Consider the following 15,766-nt stretch of genomic DNA (forward strand, 5'->3'; position numbering starts at 1 on the left):
CTCTTTTCCCCTGATATTTTACTTATAATTGTCATTATAAATGATTTCCAAAGATAAAATTAATAAATAAATGAGAAATGTTTCCAACTATTACTACTACTGTTAGTACTAGTAGCCTACGTTTATTGAATGCTTATAGAATAGGCACTGAGTTAAGTGTTTTATATATTTTGTTTTTCTTTTCATTTATCTGAAGGTTGAAATTTATTTTCTATACTGGCAATTTCATGCCCAACTAAATTAAGTAGACGCTTAAGGGATATGCTGATTGAGACCTCCAGAAAGATAGGGGCATGAAAGCTTAAAAAACAATTTGTTTTTAATGACTCACGGGGAATATTAAACTTTGCTTTGAGGACTTCTCGTTCAACTTCATTTATCTCATTATATACAAACACACACATACACACACATACATATTTTAATACTCAAACAGTTCAAGTAGGTACTATTATTTTTAGCACTTAATAGAATTCAGGGCCACAAGTTATGCTTGTCACAAGTTATGCTTGTCAAAAGCCCACGCTCATAGCCACCATGTGATAATGCCAACATAAAACTTGATATCTTCCCAGTTAATGCTACCAACTTGTTCATGGAAATAGGTAAAAATTTATAAAATATCTTTGATGTATCTATGTGGTAAATAAAGTAAAATAACTAGAAGTTTGCCTGGAAGAATAACAGTGATATCTATTATTACAGAATGTGATAAAAGCCAAATCTTATCATTTATTTCTTTTAAAACCAGAAAGGTGCATATTATGCCAAAAACAGGTATGCTCCTACTTTTTCCTCCTAATCTAAAAGTAACTTTTTTAGAGTACCATGATAATCGCATGTCTCTTAAGGTAAAAAAGGGAAACATGATTGGGTGTACTCTAATTATTTTAATTGTATCTCAAATGATCTTGGACACAGACAGTATTATCTACATTTCAGGAAACACTGCAAAATTATTTACAATCTATAAAAATTGTAGGACATGCCTAAAATGAGGGCAATAGGGTGTGTAACAGTTTACTAATTGCTTTCTTATCACCAAAACACCTAAGATTAGAAACACCAATGAAAACTTCTGGGAGCTGCATATTGCATATTGCAAAATGTAATAAATACCAAAAGAAAAGTAAAGTTGACATTACAATGGGAAAGCAACTTCTCAAAAGTTATTCATTAAATTTCATTTTTGGAAAAGTCTAGCTCAGCTTCTGAAAATCATCTGCCAATTTATAATTTTAGAAATGTTAATAACTTTAAAATACCAGGATTTGCATATTACTTTCCCAAAAATTACTTTTGCTTATCTCTCAAGAATGTAAGTTTTGAATTTGTACTTGTAATACTGCAAATACTTAAATGACTGCAGCACAGATAGAGTTAATGCAAAAGGACTCAGCTGCAAACGCCATCTTGTGGTCCATATTTTTATTATTCTTGCAGTTATAAACTCTAACTCAAGATCTGTTAAAGAAAAAAGGAGCTTTAAAGAAAATTTATTCCATTTCTCTCAATTTTACACATGGGAAATTTGGACTTAAAAAGGTTTAATACATTGTAAATCTTTATGGGAGAAGTCAATACAGGGGCCAAAATTTGAATTAATATCCCTTCAATTCATACTTTTTTTTCTATGCCATATTGTCATTGCTTTTAACTTATCATAAGTCAATTACATGAGGTTTGTCCAGCTTAGTACTAGGCATTTCAAACGTCAAGCATCTTGGTTTTTGTTTAAGGATATGTTGCAAGTACAGTAAGCTATAAAGAAGAGGACATTTACCTTTGGATTACTGAAAAATGATCAAAGCACAATTATGATTTTTGAAGAACATTTTTAAAAACCAATTCACATGTTTTCTAATTTAATTCTCTTATGATATCCAACTGTAATTTTTTCATTAGTAAATTAACCTCCTCTCTTCTAGATATCATATCATGCAGTGTGTGTGTAAAAACCTCTTCCTTTTCTTTTCAAGATCTATTATATTGGACCATAGTATATAGTTTGTCATTTACAAAGCAATATAAGTAGAATGTCCTTGGTTCAGAAATTAAATATTTTTTGAAATTATTTTATTGTAATATGTAATTTCCTTCTTTTCAAATTCCTGACTGATTTAACTACAGAAAAATGTATCCAATCTAAAGGATAGTGTGAAGGTTAATTTCATGTGTCATCTTGGCTGGGTTATGATGTCCAATTGTTTGGTTAAAGCAAACACTAGCCTGCATTTTACCATGAGGTATTTTGTAGATGGATTTACATCTATAGTCAGTTAATTATATCTATAGCTAACTGCATCTACAATCAACAAAGGAAATTGCCCTAAGCAATGAAGGGCGCCTTCTCACACAATCATCTGGAAATCTTAAAACTAGAACTGAGGATTTCAGAAGTCAGAACAAAGACTTCTGGCCTCTACTTCAGCCAAGTAGGAGAAGCCAGCTTCTCCAGGGAATTCAACTTCACCTTCATTGGAGTTTCCAATTTGTGGAAAATTGTCCTACAGAGTTTGGACTTACCAATTTCCATGGTCACATGAGGCAATTCCTATTAAAAAACTCCAAAATATATATATATATATATATATATAATTTTCTGTTTCTCTGGAGAACCCTAATACAGATGGGAATAGGCACAGACTGTCTATCCTATGATATTGTCCATTTCACCTCTATGTTCAACTCCATTTGCATAGATAATTGAGAAATACTTATATTATAGAATTGGGGAGAATTTTTTATGGTGGTAAAATATATGACATCAAATTTACCACTTTAATGACTCAAGTGTACAATTCAGAGGTAAAAATTACACTCATGATATTGTGCTACCATTACCACTATCTATTGACAAAATTTTTATCATCATGAACAGAAGAAACTCAGTACCCATTAAGCAGTAACTCTCCATTCCCCTCTTCCCCCAGTCGCTAGTAACCTCCAGTCTACTTTTGTCTCTACAAATTTGTTTATATTAGTTATCTTGTAAGTGGAATCATGGAGAACATTTTTAATAATAGAAGATTTAAGAAAATAAAAAACTACAAAACAACAAAACAACAATAATCGTTCTTTAAGATTTAACTGAGACATAAAAAAATGTCCATAGTTATGTGGAAACATAAGCTGTAGCTATGGCTTTTAAATATTTAATTCAGAATAGAAAGCATTACTTAATTAAGCAAGAGAATAGTAAGTACCCAATATTTCAGAACTGTAAAAATGACAAACACTTCATTTTGTTTCTTTAAAAGTAAATAAAAATCACAACCCACTACACTTAAACTTAATCCTAGCATTGATTGTTTTATATACCTATACAATATTTACATAGTAGATAGATTTTAAGCCTTCAGACAAGTAAGGGCACTATATATGCTGGTGTAAGAGATGAACAGACCCTTAGAAAAAAAGAAGGAATTTTAGAGCAGTGCCTCTTAAACTATCTGTGGCAAAGAACAATTTTTTTTTTCCCTTCAATCTGCTAAGGATCATTAAGTGTCCTACTGAGTATAACTACTTTGAAGTTCATACCAAATGTGAATTACAACAAAAAGTGGACAATACCTGAATTGGGCTGTAACTTATTCCACAAGACAAGTCTACTACTCACCTACTTGGATGTAGTGGCAATGTCTAACTACTATAGAAAATTCTAATTGATTACTTCCAATATCTGAATGTACTTGTGGACCTGTAATAAACAACTTATGAACTGGTTAATGCAAAGTAGAATTACTCAAGTGACCAAAATAATCAAAGTTTCTCAAATTTTGTTCCTTAGAATGTGAATCCCGCAAGATAAAATGCTAAAGAAAAGATGCTCTAGTCAAGTGTGCCGGTTTGAATGTATTGTGTCCCCCAGATGCCATTATCTTTGTGGTCTTGTGGGGCAGATGTTTCGGTGCTGGTTAGATTTGCTTGGAATGTGCCCCACCCACCTGTGGGTGATGATTTTGATGAGATGTTCCCATGGAGGTGTGGCCCCGCCCATTTGGGGTGGGCCTTGATCAGTGGAGCCATATAAATGAGCTGACTCAGAGAGAGGGAACTCAGTGAGTGCAGCTGTGAGTGATGTGTTGAAGAGGAGCAAGCTTGCTAGAGAGGAACGTCCTAGGAGAAAGCCATTTTGAGGCCAGAGCTTTGGAGCAGACGCCAGCTGCCTTCCTAGCCAGCAGAGGTTTTCCGGACGCCATTGGCCATCCTCTGGTGAAGGTACCCGATTGCTGAGGTGTTACCTTGGATGCTTTGTGGCCTTGGGACTGTAACTATGTAGCCAAATAAACCTCCTTTTTATAAAAGCCAATCCATCTCTGGTGTTTTGTATTCTGCAGCACTGGCAAACTAGAACATCAAGGAAATTATGCATATTCTGTCTTTAGATTCACAAACCACAGAAGCACATAAAAGGATCTGAGAACTTCTTTATGAAATAAACCTACTTAGCTTTATTTAATCCAAACTTATTTGGCCACAGAATATTTTTTTTAAAGACTAAAATCCATGAACATTACAAAAAACTACTTTCCTACAGAATGCACTGGGAAACCCTATTTTAGATAGAATTGATTAATATTTTTCAACATTTGATCAAAAATTTCCAATGGCAGGGAATTTGTTTCTTTGCAAGGCAATTTATTATAATTTGGAAAAATTTTAATATATCAGAAATACTTTGTTATGAGTTCAAATCATACAATTTCCTGGAGTTGGTTCTAGAGATGTCCTCTGAAGCAACAATAAAATATGTACTCCTATTCTATGACTGTCTGCCCTCCAAATACCTGAAAAGGTTATCTTCTTTTCTCCAATTCTTTTGATGAAGATGTATTTCAAAGACCATTCTCTATCCTGATAAACCTATTTGACTATATTTTAGTTTGTTCATGTTACTCCCAAAATACATCATCAGGATTGATATTTCAGATTGCCAGTGAAGAAGAGAGATAATAATTTTGTTCCAATTTTTGTTTTATTGAGAAGTGCCTTCTAATATAACAGGACTTTAATATGATTTTTTTAAAATTTAAATTTTAAAAAAAGCAAATTCCAATGTGGCCACTTAAATCAAGACCTACTAAATTAAGTGAGTTGACCTACTAAAAGTTCATTATCAGTCAAACTGCTGAAGATCATCTTAGGCAAAATAACTTTGGTTTGACTATAAAGATTTCCTTAGAAAGAATTTAGTTAAAGGTATATTTATATGAGAGCAGGATCTTGTCATCAACATAGATCTTATGGATCAAACTGTCTTCCCTAAAAAGTCATGTTTAAGTATTAATCCCCATGAATATGAATTTATTTTTAAATAGGAGGTTTGAAGACATTACCAGTTAAAATGGAAAAACAGGGTTAGGGAAGACCCTAATCCAATATGACTGGTGCTCTTGTAAGAGAGGAAATTTGGACACAGAGACAGACGGCCATGTGATGCAGGCAGCGACTGAGTCACACCACAAGCCAAGGCACATTGTGGATGGCCACTGCCAGACTTTAGAGGAAGCACGCTCTTACTGACACCCTGGTTCAGTCCTAGCCTCCAGAATTGTGCCACATTAATTTCTGTTGTTTAAGCCAACTAGTTTGTGGTACTTTATTACAGCAGCCCTGGCAACCTAAGACAATAGAGGACAATTAGGGGAGTATATCACTGAAAAACTGTATCATATCAAGTGTAAATATAAAAGGTAGTTGGCTATAAAACAGAAGTCTTATCAGCTATGTGGAATTGAAATTTACTTTGTCGAGAGCTCATGGCTACTTTCAGGTAGTGTTACAGTAAAGGCTCTAGTGAGTCTTAGAAGGTTTACGTTTCTATCATTTTGCTAAGTATGTTCTAGAGAACATTTCAGATATTTAGTCCATAAATGGCTTCTGTGACCAAATCAATCTGAGACACAAGTGGTTAAACAAGGTTGTGCCGGTTTGAATCTATTATGTACCCCAGAAAAGCCATGTTCTTTTAATCTACTCTTGTGGGGGTAGACCTGTTGTGGGTGGGAGCTTTGATTAGGTTGTCTCCATGGAGAGGTGATCCTGCTCATTCAAGGTGGGTCTTAATCCTTTATTGGAGTTCTTTAAGAGAGCTCACAGAGAGAGAGAGAGAGAGAGCCCAGAGAAGCTGAGAGAGACATTTTGGAGAGAAGCTATGTAATCCAGAGTTTGTCTCCAGGAGAAACAGGGAAGGACCCACAGGAGCTAAGACAGAAGCCCAGAGACATTTTGAAGAAAGCCACAAAAACCAGAAGGTAAACCTGGGAGAGGAATAGGAGACTCCAGCCATGAGCCTTCCCATGTGACAGAGGAACCTTAGATGCCACAGGCCTGTCCTGTTGCTGCCCTAATTGGGACATTTTCATGGCCTCAGAACTAAAATTTTTAATAAACCCCCATTGTACAAGCCAATCCATTTCTAGCAGCTTTAGCAAACTGGAACAAAGGTGAAAAGGTCTCTTTCCTAAAAGAAATTCTTAGAAATTTTAATATGCTAAGATGAAATGGCAACCTTCTTCAACAGAGTGAAACAGTGTAATGCAGATAGATGTCACTTGGCTATCAAGTGCCATACTCAATGATAGTAAAAGTAAAATCAACAGGAAGTAAATGATTGTGAAATCAATTATGTCCCTGAATATACGATTAGACACCTAAAGAACTATGTCCTCTGACATTCACAGTAATCAATTTAAAAAATTAATTATAATTTTTTATAGGTAATAAACTTCCATGCAGATTCACTGAGTTCAGCTTATAATTCTGGCTTCTTTACTTATCCAAGATTCCTGGTGCAATCTGCCAAGAAGGCAGTTCCCTGGCCTCTGGGGTGGATCATCTCCAAAGATGCCCCACCCCACCCCAATCAACCAGTAACAGATAACCACAATAACCTCCCAGAAAAAGTCCAAGCAGGTTTCCACTGATGAATTTGGTCCACAATTTATGGTGAAGCCTCTCAGTAGACAGTGAGAATACAAAGTACAGGAATCATACAAGGTTATTCCATCTCTGTCTCCCTTGCTCTGACCATTGTTATTATAGGCCGTTTATGTTTGATTTGAAGTAGTAAGAAGTTGTACATAAAAAAATGATTTCCATGGTATAGATGACAATAAAGAAGGACACAGTTAATCATTAAATAATCAATAGTGCTGGTCTCTTGATTACAAATACCAGGGGCGAAGTTCCTACATATTCAATGGATTGTCACTTAACAGTATTAAGGAGTTGAAACTCAGTGTTTTCCTATTTGATGAAGATGACTGTATTAGTTTACCAGGGCTGCTATGACAAATACCACAAACTCGTTGGCTTAACCAAATGGAATGTATTATCTTTCACTTTTGGAGGCTAAAAGTCCTACACCAAAGTCTGGACAGGCCACGCTTTCTCCCGGAGTCTAGTGTTCTGCTGCTGTCTTGCCAGGAATCCTTGGGGTTCCCTAGCTTGCATCTCTGCCCCTGACACATGGAGGTCTGCCTAAATTCTCTGGCTTCTCCTAACTTCTGGTTTCTACTTCTATGTCCAATTTCCTTTGCTTGTAGCCATGTGGATTAAGACCCACCTTGATTCAGTTTCACCTCACCTAAATAGGACTTTTAAGATCATATTCACAAATGAGTTCTCCTCTTATAATAATAACAACATCTTCAAAGGTCCTATTTACAAACGGGTTTACATCTAAAGGACTAGGGTTTAGGACTTGAACATGTTTTTATGGGGGACGCAATTCAATCCCCTACAATTACCATCCCTAAATCAATGTAATGATGCATTTAAAAATGGTGCAATGTAGCCTGAAGTTCCTAATCTAGATATTTGGGCTTCTGGTGAGTGCCTACCAGTGAATAAGAAAGTAGATAGTGTAAGCACAGGGATGTAATGCATCAGAAAATTTAACTGGTGTTAAATGGTTAGCCTGAGTAAATTTCTAACCATCTTAAGCCTTCCATACTGGCATGTTTGCTTTGCAGGAAATGTAGCCTAGAAATAATAGCGATCTATTCAATTATAGATCAAATACTATGCCTTTGTCCCAACATTCTTAAAGAAAGCTCGAAAATTAACTGTCATTCTTTAGGTTCAAAATTATATTAAACTCTCACGGTAAATCCTCTACCACTTCCATCCTCTTCTCTTAAGACAGGCTGTTCACAAAGAGTTGAGCAGTATTAGGTGACTGCAAATGGTATCTGAAATTACAGAGATTAACTTTTTTGGAAACACTTATTATTCTTCCAGTATCCTGAAAAACCTTCCCTGGAGCTAATTTTAGTAATCACTTAGAAAAGAAACATGGGCTGCATTTCTCCTGGGTGAGAAGTCTGCCAATGTTCCATACATGAGTCAGTTTAAAATTAAGGGCTTCAACTGGTGGCTATGTAAGTGCTACTTAGGAATTGGTAAGGAAAGGGCTTTTGCATTGCTCATTGGGAAAAAAAAAAGAATACACACAACCTTTCCTTTTTGTCACAAAGTATATTTTATATCTTAAAATATACTGGATTTTAGTTACCTCTTATTTGCATTTGCCTAAACCTTTCAACTTATACTACCATTCTCCTTAATGGAGAAAACTGGTGTGACATAGAAGTGAGGTAGTTCTGTTTTCTTGGTATCCATTGCATGATTTTGATTGGGGATTTATTTTATTATGGCTTATTTATTCCTAACTTTTTTGCTTCCAAAAGAGCTTCTCATACCCACTTGCATTTGACTCTGGTACTATTTGGAAATCATTCACTTTTTTTCTATTCTTTTTTTTATTTCAAAAGACTTACTTCTTGACTTTCTGTCCTTCCTGTTTCTTCTACATTCAGCCTTGGCTATTTCCCTGTCTTTATATACCTTTGCCATGTATAGTCCATTGACCACTGGTGCAAGGATATCTGACTCTTTAGCTTATTCACTCTTTTAACTTTTTAGAATTGATCATTCCTTTCTAGTTATATTCTCTTTTAGAATCTGTGTCCTTGGTATTATATTAAATTCTAGGGAACATGACTGAGAAGGCTCAAAGTTTCTTTCCCTTTCTTTTACCTCCCCGTACTCTCTCCCTAAGTTTCTTTCATGTTACATAACCTAACATCTTCTTTGTTAGTAAGAATTAAATTTATGGAGGCTATACCTCTCTTTTCTCCTTTTACATTCATACAGATGAGCACAATGTCAATAACTTACCTGATTCTCGCCTTTTAAAATAATGAAATTTCTGACATATCTAAATGTCACCCTCAGATTTTCCTTGAGTGGAATTTTTATAATCATTATCAATATAGATTAACCTCTTACAGTCAGAATGTTTGGGAGCTGTCTTAGCTTGGACCAGAGTATTTTCTAGTAAATATTCAAAAAATTTACAAAATGTTCCAAAGTATGCAGCAAAACACTGAATGTAAAGCAAACAATCCTTTCATTAGGATCTATTTTACTTCTTTCCCCAGCATAACAAAGAATAAATTCCAAAATAACTGAAACTACATTTGAAGAATTTACTGGATACTCAATGCTCATCCATTATTTTGTTTGTGGAAATACTACTGTGATATCTTTAAAAAAAAAAATTGTATAGTTTTTAAATGGGCCATAAATAGCTGGATTTGGATTTTAAGAAAGTATTATCTGTGCTGTTCATTTGGCTAGGTGTACTCCCCTGTAAGGTTTTTTTTTCCTCATTTATCTTCCAGAAAATGTCTTTCAGTACAACTGTTTTTCTGCTTACTAGATTTCCATGTAAATACATGTTTTTTGTTATCCAGTGCTGATAGAAGTCTGTTCTATTAAGTGTGTTCATTTTAATTCAAGTAAATAAAACTATTTTAAATACTCTATTTTTTAAATTAATATGTTGTAAAGCTATATTATGTGAAAAGAAAACTATACATATTATTCTCTCCTAATGGACTGTAACTTCGTAATGGCAAGACTTAAGTTTGATTTTGGATCCCCCATAGTGCTTAGCACAGGGGTTTGATGATAATAGAAACTTAAATGAATGAATATTCCATGAGGCAATTGATATTCTTAAGTGAGACAGAACATTTGAAATGCAGTGACCTCTGAACTGGATGTTTCTTACAATTCTTATAAAGAAATTTTTTAAAAAGCTAGTGTTCATAATTATTTTTAGTGTTATTCCTTAAAAGAGAAAATTAACAAATAAAATAAATGCTCAATTATTAGCAATTATCTAAACTAATAAAAGTATATTAACAGGTTGTATTATCAAAAATTATCTCACTATATGGCAATGTATGTAAAACAAATTAAAAATCTGAAACTCAAAATAATATATATTCACTATAATCATGACACAAAATAAATATGTATCCACATATGATTTCATGTTGACACACAGTAAAAGCTGTGCCAAAATTAAATAATTAATATTCTGATCTTAAAATAGTAAGTTATTTTTCTGTAACTGTATTTAAATGTACCACTTTCTAAGGAGTGTTTCTACTGGTATTCTTTACTTCTTCTTTATACATTAGTGTACTTGGTTTTTGTTGTTGTTTTGTTTGTTTTCAGTGAATATGTATTAATTATAGAACCCAAAAATAAGGCTATGAAATAAGAGCTTGCATGCATCTACTAATAATTCTAAAATAAACGATGCAGAGTATTCCTGTAAGTACTATATGCACTTAACTTACATTTCTTTATATTCAATAACTACAAATTGCTTTATTTGGAGAAAATTAAGATTATGAGATTAACATTAAGCTTTTAAAAGAGAATACTCTTTCAATTCATAATACTTACTGCATTAGTTTCTAGGGCAACCCTAACAAAATCCCACAAACTGGTTGGCTTAAAACAATAGAAATGTACTGTCTCATAGCTCTGGAGGTTAGAAGTCTCAAATCCAGGTGTCAGCAGAGCCCTGAAGACTCTACGGAACGATCCTTTCTCATCTCTTCCAGTTTCTGGTGGTGGTTGTCAATTCTTGGTTCTCCTTGGTTTGCAGCTACAGCAATCCAATCTCTGCCTCTGTCATCACATGGCATTCTTCCCCTATATTTGTCTGTCTCTGTGTCCAAATTTCCCTCTTCTTTTAAGGACACCAGTCACATTGGGTTAGAGTCTACCCTAACCCAGTTTGGCTTCATCTTTGAAGACCTGATTTCTAAACAAGGTCACATTCATAGGGCCAGGGGTTAGGACTTGAACATATCTTTTGAATAGCTAAAATGATGTCATTCCCATTTCACGATGGGAGGGCCATCATCCAACCAACAACACCTGCCAAGAATCTTCTTTCTCTCAAGTCTTCCTCACTACCATCATTATCATCATCAACAACAACAATAAAAATAGATAGTGTTTTGTAGCTACTAGGGAATAATTAGAAAACATCTATGTGCTTAATCTGATGTGTAACATTTTATTGTCTTACCTTCCCTTAACATTAGCAAGAAATAATTTCCTTTGGTTAGTTGGGTACCAGTATACTTTGAAATTATTCATCCATGTTCAGTTGAATTTTTGGTTTCATCATTTTTAAAAGAATACTCAACAAATTTATTCTTAATTATTGCTCATGTAGGAAAAAATGGGAATAACATCATTTTAGCTATTCAAAATTTATTTTGAGGCATGAAAACTGTTTTATATGAGGAGTCAACTGTTTCCAAGTAAATTTCATACATCTAAATACAACATTTCAATATAACTATAATCGGAGACTAATACAGACCCATACCTCACTTATAATCTGATTTTCCTCTGTCACTTTGATATTTAAATTTTAAGTTATAAATAGGCTGTGACCATTTCACTTAGAGCAAGTAAATCCAAAGGCCAATGTTTATACCCATTTCATCTATCACACAAAGAACAGACCCCTTTGAGGATTTATCTATGCAAATATTGATGAAAAAAATATTTCCCTATGAATATGATTAAATTAAAAATGGAAGGGAATGACTGGGAAACATTTCAGTTCCCTGTATGTCAGAGATATTCTGAAGTTAATAGATAACAGAAGATGGTTGCTATTTCAGGCCTCACAGCCTGTGTGCTAATTAAGAAGCCTTGATTATTAAGGACTCCAACTTTCTGATTATGCTTTACTGGACTGATACACCAAATCAGTTAAAAGTTATTCACACAGGAAAAAAAAACAATAAATAACTGGAGCTGTAGGGGGTTTTTGAAGTTATAATAAAGAAACCCAATGATTTCTCCAAATTTACACATCCAAGATGCGGTGCATTTGATACATTTTTAGTAACATTTAGAAATATAATTCAATGGGGGAAAGAGTTAAAAACATGACAAATTTTATGCAAATTGCTGTGAAGAACAAAATTTGCAATGAGCAGAGTTCTGTTAATTTAACTTTTTAAGAAAACAGTATTTTTTGTAAACTGAATTCAATCTATGAAAATGACAAAACCCAAACATTTTAGTTAAGAGTTATGGAATTGCTATGAATATTTTCCCTTAAAAAATAAAAGTCTAATTTAAAAAAAAAATTCCCGATCTTGTAATTTAAAGGAAAATATATTAGATGTATTTTTCATGTGAGTTTTATGCCCTACACTTATGTTTTATAATCATATTCACTTATAAGTAATTGCATAATATAATTTTCAAGGCATTTTCTTATAAAATATCTCAGTTGATTGTCACAACAAACCTGTAATAAAAGTGTGGACAGATTTTTGTAAAGGAGAAGTAGTTACCTCTGTGGATTTAAACAAGTAAGTGGTTAACTTGGTTCTATTATCAATGTCTCCTTACTGCCCCACTTTTGTAATGGCTTAAGCAACTGCTATAATAAAGGCTTATGGCCATAAATGTGCCTTACTCAATAGATACATTTTAAATCATTTCAAAATATGTGATTTATGAGAAATTCCTTTTACATACTTGAATTTACTTAAGGCTGTTAATGCAGAATAAAAAATTTAAGGACAGAAATTGTCTTTGCTACTTCCACCCTCTAAAAAAATCACTTGAATCTGCCTACCAGTGAGTCAGTCCACTACCATAAAACCCCTAGGCCAGTCTACATCTCCACTTTTGTTGCTGTAACAGCCTCCTAACTAGTCTGGCCACCTCCAGTTTTGCTCCACTCTAACCCAGGTATAGCCAGAGTGCTCTTTCTGAAAGCCAAGCTTGACATTGTCACTTCCCTGCCTAAAACTCTTCAATGGCTCCCACTTCCCTTAAAATGAAAGACAAAATAATTGACTTATAAGGCCTTCCTCAGCCTCATCTTTCAACTTAACACTACTTTCACCCCTCCATCTTCCCAAATGAACCTCAGTTATTTGACCATGTCATGTTCTCTTTTGCCTCGAGGCTTCTGCATATGTGTTGTCTCTGTGTGGAACTCTCTTTCTCAAATCTTTCTGGCTACCTCCCGTTCACCATTCAGGTCTCAGTTTAAACACATACTCTGTGGAACTTTCTTCATTCCCTCCAGATTAGGTTAGATGCCCCTGCAATGTCTCCCTGTGATGGATCTTATGGTATTTAATTATGATCGTTTGTTTAAATTGGCTGTTTACCTCTCCAGACTGTAACTATGTGCGAAGGTGACTGTGTTTGCCTTGCATACAGAAGTCTCTACAGTACCTGTCACAGTCTTTAGCAGTGATAATAGGGGCTCAATTAACACTTATTGAATGAAAATATCAATATCAATTAGTTTATTTTTCAAAATATACAATATATTAGTTTAAAGTATCTTTAAACTGATAGGCACTTGTAGTGGTTTGGAGCTATGTTCTCCAGAAAAACATGTTCTTAAATTTACTCTATCTCTGTGAGTGTGAACCCATTGTAAACAAAATTTTGATGAGGTTGCTTCCAATCAGGATAGGTCTTAATCCTATTACTGGAGTCCTTTATAAGCAGAGAGAAATTCAGACAGAGAGAGAAAGTCTCAAGAACCAAGAAGGTGAACATCAGTGGAACCCGAGAAACAAGAGAGAGAACAGGAGATACCACCATGTGCCTTGCCATGTTACAAACTAAGGACCAAGGATCACCGCAGCCAGCTAGTTTTTGTCTTCAGGAAAAAAAGGCATCTCCTTGATGATGCCTTGATTTGAACTTTCAGCCTCAGAAACATTAGCAAATAAATTCCCATTGTTTAACCTGACCCATTTCATGGTATTTGCTTGAGCACCCTAGGAAGCTAAAACAGTGCTGTAGTCTATAAAGCAAAAAATCACTTTCTCTATGGACTAATTTCATATATTCATTAATTCAGAAAGAGACATGGTTAAAGATTTATGTTTAAAATATACCTGCTAGAAAAAGTATGGTTAGAAATATGCTGGGTAGAAAAAATGATAAAATATTATAAAATTCATTTTAAAAAGTTAACTTTTTGAGGAATTGTTAGTTGTAAAAAATGAAAAAATAATCATTTGAAAAGCAAAATGATGACCTGGCTCTTTTCTAAACTAAAAAAACATGTTGTCACTCTTTTGCTAATGGAATATCATGCTCCACTGCTGATGAGTTTTTGAATAGTTACAGAAGGCTGGGAGGACAGGGTGCAGGTCAGGAACTGGTTTTCTTCTCATTCAAACCTCTGTTCCTTTCCTCCCTTTGCAAACCTTACCATTAAAATATAAGGGAGAGGAATAAGAAGGAAGATGGGAGAATCATTAGGAAGCATTATAAAGTGCTTGCGAAGAATTAAAAGTACTACAAGAGAATTGCAAAGCCCTCCAAAATAGGAAACCTAACAGGGAAACAAATAAAGCTAAAGAAAACAAAATGGTACCATAATTCTTCCTAACATCAAGCTCGGCTCAAATTAGGCACATGGGGCATGTTGTGTAACAAGGAAAATCCATCATCCTTCCAGAAAAACACATTTGTTTCAGTTGGTGGGTTTAGGATTACTCCTGAGTGAAGGCACTGAGCTGCCAATGAAGCTTTCAAATGTGACACTTAGGTCCTTCATAGACTCATTCAACATAGGAGAGATAGAAAGTAAGAGAGAAAACAACTTTAAAAATGAAACACTATCAAATATCAGTAATTACCTGTTCATAATAGTGGATATTCTCCTCAGCCATATCTGTAAATGCTGATTTGATATCATTTTGCATATTTTGTTTCCATCTTTCCCAATCTGCTTTCAGGGCATTATTAGCACATTCCACTTTATCTTCAAGTTTTCCAATCTCTTCTGTAAGCTGAATTAGGACACAAAGAGAGATGAATTGCTCTATGTATTCTTGTCTCTAGGTAAATTCATAGACTCTAAGCTGAAAAACACAGCAAAACAGTTAATGAATAACTTTTTGTGAAAAGTCAGCTGTGTTAAGCATGTATACTAGTTAAAGTAAAAAGAACACTGGATTCAGTCAGGGATGGATATTGAACAGAGTTCCAAGGTCTGTCCCTGATTAGATCTTGAACTTGGTTAAGTCTCTCAAACCCTGGGTTTCAGTTTCACTATTTATAAAACAAAGAGAACTGAACCACAAGTTATCTCAAAATTCTTTTGCATTAACATTCTCATTTACATTACCATTTATGGTGATAACATTTATGTTGAAAGGTATGGTTTCATTCATCTTGACTTCCCATTCTTGGTCCTCATTTTTCAATTTTTATTCCAGCCTAAAGCTCAATTAACTGACACGTTATAACATCCATATAGATTTTGTAGTCCCACCTGAAGGCCCTGGGGATTAGCGTGCCAAATTTCACTAAGATAGCTGGTAATGGAGGCAGATTCATATCTTAAGGCACCAGAGGCCTCGACCAGGCTCCCTTAGACAAA

General features: G+C 34.4%; 1 protein-coding gene across 1 annotated transcript in view; it reads right to left on the bottom strand.

Moving 5' to 3' along the window:
* SNX7 (sorting nexin 7) overlaps nucleotides 1-15,766 on the bottom strand; it is a 101,715-nt gene that overhangs the window by 11,960 nt on the left and 73,989 nt on the right. The window contains exon 8 of the mRNA XM_037826566.1: nucleotides 15,021-15,173. Coding sequence (XP_037682494.1) covers nucleotides 15,021-15,173 — 153 coding nt within the window. The remainder of the gene's footprint in view (nucleotides 1-15,020; nucleotides 15,174-15,766) is intronic.

This window comes from Choloepus didactylus, chromosome 2 (assembly GCF_015220235.1).
Source record: "Choloepus didactylus isolate mChoDid1 chromosome 2, mChoDid1.pri, whole genome shotgun sequence".
Taxonomy (NCBI): domain Eukaryota; kingdom Metazoa; phylum Chordata; class Mammalia; order Pilosa; family Megalonychidae; genus Choloepus; species Choloepus didactylus.